We start from the raw sequence: 3,774 nt of genomic DNA, 5'->3' as shown, positions 1-3,774 counted from the left end.
AAAAAAAAAAAAAAAAAAAAAAAAAAAAAAAAAAAAAAAAAAAAAGTGCAAATATCTTTGTTTCTCACTTTTCAAACTCAGGTATCTAAGTATAAGGGTTTATTAAAAAGGCTTTGTTCTGAACACTTTGCTTCCAAATAACCCTCCCCCCTTGAGGAAGCAATGTATGAATACCACACATCAAAAGGGTTTATGGCTTATAGCACTTCTTACACACCTCTTCCCTGGTCAGGCAAGGTCCATTCTCTCCCTAATTTTTACAGTCATCTCTTACTTCTGACCTATAGTTCTCCTGTTTCTTTCACAGTATTGTCCAGAGCAGGTAATATTACTTCATGCAAAGTTTTCTTCCCTTATCATTCTTAGAAATCTTTGTTATCTGCAGCACACATTCACAGGAGAAGGTACAGCAGCCTTTTCAGAGCTATCTGTTGGCACACCCATTCTTCTGTGTTGCATCCATTCAACCCTGGCATTAAAATCATTACAAATTTTTTAAGCAGAAAGGGGACTGGCTGAGCAAGTCAACATATTTTCAACCTCACAAGTGTCACAGTAATGTTCCTACAAGTGTAAAAAACAACTTCATGTATTATATACTAGAAAATAAAATCACTATCCTTTGGTCTGTAAGAGGAACCCTTCAGATCTGGAGTAACTTTGTCCCTGCTTTGGTTTCCTGATTTCCATGTAGGTAAGGCTGGTACAAAAACTATCTTTCTAGTTTCTGCTCCTGAAAGGAGCTAGATGTCTAGCAGGCTATATTTCTCCCTTCTCAATTAATCACCTCCCCTGGCTGCCATCTAAGACAAGGGAGAACTGCAACTCTCCTGGAGGGCCAATCCTATTACTTGGCTATGAAATAAAACACATTTTCTAAGATTTGTTCCTAATGCTGTCAAAGTTGCTTAAATGTGTTTACACGTACAGTCCACATGTTAACATGCCTCCCGTGTCACCGGTACCCAAACAGACAGAAGGCCCCTTACTTGGAATATTGCTTGCAATTTTTTTAAATCCTGGTACAGAGGACACTGAAGCCAAAGGGATGTTTTTTATAGGCTGACATAGATCTTGAATCACTCTGACCTTGTATGAGGCAAACTGTAGCTATGCACCTGTCATACTCAGTTTGCTTTCAATTTAACTTCTGCTGTATGTTATTAACATGGCACAGTTATTAGCATTTAAATCACCTTTTCCCTTGTCACTTCTATCTTTAGATTTCCGTTTTTCCCCACTGACTATGATTTATACAAGACTGACTTAGTAGGAAAGCATGTAGTTGTCAGACAAGGATGGAATTGTATTTTTTAGTATCACAGTTTATTTAAGGGACTAGGAATCAAAAGGCAATTGACACAGCCATGACAAACATATGATTAATATTAGTTATTTTTTTCCCCACTGTAATATTTTTTCCTTTCACTTTCCTCTTTACAAATGGCCGAAAGTACCCACCAATTTTCCGATACCTTTGCTCAAGGATCACAGGAGCAAGTGCCTATTCTTCTTAGAAAACAAGATCTTCTTAGTAAAACCAAGTGACTTAGGACAAGGATAAAGCTATTTGAGATGCAACATCTAGTGTGGCTGCCCAGCTTAACACTTGTGAGTAAGTAGTAGTGTATAACATCCTACTGAAAATGTAATTAGTGATCAGCCCATACAGTGCAGCCTAACACAAGATCGGGGCCTGGACTGTCATAAATACAGAAACATGAGCGCAGAGATTTGCCACACCACAGCGCAGTGGCATACGAGCACCCTGCGGGAAAAGCTCGGCCAGAGGAGGAGTGGGTACGTCAAGCATTGAACATGTTCTCAGTGCAAACGCTGCAAGCGGGGACTGGAAGGACGAAGCGGGAAGGCTGCACGTCAGGGAGATAGGTTCGGGTACCAGAGTTATCTTCTCCGTGCCTATGACAGGGGGACAGCCTTAGGTCACCAACACCGCTACGGAACTGCAGCAGGGCTGAGGCGCATCGAACACCGGCGAAGGCAGGGGCGCAGCCCGAGCCTCACCTGCTCGGAGACTCGCCGGGAAGTCGCCCCCTCACCGAGGGGGTGCGGAGCGGCTCTCCGCCGGGATGCCGTCCTCCTCCCGCGATGCCACGGCGGGGGCTGCCGGTGCCGGGGGCCGAACCGCTGCGGCAGCGGCAGCGCGGCGGGGCGGGGGGTCCGCGGCGCCCTCCGGCAGCGGGCGGCGGCAGCCGGGCCGCCCTCCCCGCGCCCCGCTCCAGCCGCCGCCGCCACCGGGCTGCACTGCGCTAGGGGATGCTGCACCTGAGCGCCCGTGTCAGCGGGGGCATAAACCAAAACCAGCCCCCGGCGAATGCATTATGTAATTTGAGATTATATAATCCTGAAATACGAGGGAGAAAAAAAAAATCCCCCAAACAACCCAAAATCCGCCGTCCTTCCCTGTGCATCTCGCGGGGGTGCGGGGCAGCCCGTGCTCTCGGGCCGCCGCCGGGGCAGGCACGGCGGCACCGGCAGCCCGCTGCCCCCACTGGCGATGGGGCCGCGGTCCCCGCCCGCCGCGATGAGCCGGGGCAGAACGGCGGGGCACGGCTCGGCTCTGCCCGCTTCGGCTCCCCTTCCCTTCCCGGCGGAGGTGCCGAGCCCCGCCGGCCCGGCGCTGCGGGAGAGGGTCGCTCCCGGGGGAGGCGCTGCCTTACCTGCTCCCCGAAGTCAATGGCGATGTTGGTGATGCCGAGAGGGACCAGGAACCGGATCAGGGGCCAGTAGTTAGTAAGCGCTGGAAATTTCACCATAGTCCCAGCTGCGCGGTGACCCGCGGCGCATCTGCCGCGGCAGGAGCCGGCGCGGGAGGACGGCGGGGGGGAAGGATGAAAGGGCACCGGAGGAGGGTGCGTGCGTGTCCCTGTGCGTGTGTACGGGCGGGGAGGAGGGGGGGGGGAGAGATAAGGGCGAGGGAAAGGAGCAGCAGAGCCCCCTAAAAATAAAGAGCCAGGGAGCGGGCGGGGGGCCGGGCCGGTCCCTCCCTGCCCGGCGCGGCGCTGGCTGGGCGGCGGGGCGCGCTGTGCTGCCGCCTCAGCAGGAGACCCGAGAGATCAAGTCCATCCCCGCCACCCTCCTCCCACACAACAATGATCCGCCGCCGATGCCGCCGCCGCCGCCGCTCCCGGAAAAAAAAAGAGGAGGGACACCGCCGCCAGCCACTCGTGCGGGCAGCGCTGCCATCCTCGGGGCGCGGGGGCCAGGGGAAGGGCCAGGCCGGGCCCCCCCGCCCCGCCTGACGCTCGCCGGCGGCGGGGCGACGGCCGCGGCGCCGCGCAGGAAAACACCGCCCTCCTCCTCCTCCTTCTCCTCCTCCCCGCCGCCGTCGCCGCGGGGACGGCGCAGGCCGCGGTGCGGCGCGGCCGCCGCTGGAGGTGCCCGTGCGGGCCGGCGCGGTACGGTGCGGTGCGGTGCGGTGCGGGGCCGGCGGTGTGCGGTACGGTGCGGTACGGTGCGGGGCCGCGGGGCGCCGCTCCCCGTGTGCGCGGGCTGCCGGAGCACGTGGGTTTGACACACGCTCGGCAGACGGGGCCGGCGGGGGAAAGAGCGGCACCGAGCGGCTCCTCCTGACGCCGGAGCGGCCGCTCTGCGCCCCCCGCGCCCCGCCGGGCGCGGCACCTGCCCCGCACACTTCGCCTCGCAGGGTCCCCTCTCGGCGCCATGGGGTCCCCCCCATGTGCGCGACCCTCGCAGCCGGAGGCAGGGGAAGGCGTTTCCTGGCCATGGGCTTCGGGCCTCGGTTAGGGGCAG

At 56.7% G+C, this 3,774-nt stretch overlaps 1 protein-coding gene across 2 annotated transcripts in view; it reads right to left on the bottom strand.

The window, feature by feature from the left end:
• ANKH (ANKH inorganic pyrophosphate transport regulator) overlaps positions 1–3,022 on the bottom strand; it is a 99,263-nt gene extending 96,241 nt beyond the window's left edge. Inside the window, exon 1 of one of the 2 annotated variants that reach the window (XM_027888435.1) lies at positions 2,682–3,022. In XM_027888435.1, coding sequence (XP_027744236.1) covers positions 2,682–2,777 — 96 coding nt within the window. In that variant the 5' untranslated portion in view covers positions 2,778–3,022. The remainder of the gene's footprint in view (positions 1–2,681) is intronic. The other variant, XM_027888436.1, reaches the window with a different exon arrangement.
• Between the last annotated feature and the right edge of the window lie 752 nt (positions 3,023–3,774).

The sequence above is a fragment of the Empidonax traillii genome, unplaced genomic scaffold, assembly GCF_003031625.1.
Source record: "Empidonax traillii isolate 1590-97213 ecotype Southwest subspecies unplaced genomic scaffold, ASM303162v1 scaffold238:size1398292, whole genome shotgun sequence".
Lineage (NCBI taxonomy): Eukaryota > Metazoa > Chordata > Aves > Passeriformes > Tyrannidae > Empidonax > Empidonax traillii.
Note: the sequence above shows the minus strand (reverse complement) of the source record. Positions and strands in the feature narration are given on the sequence as shown.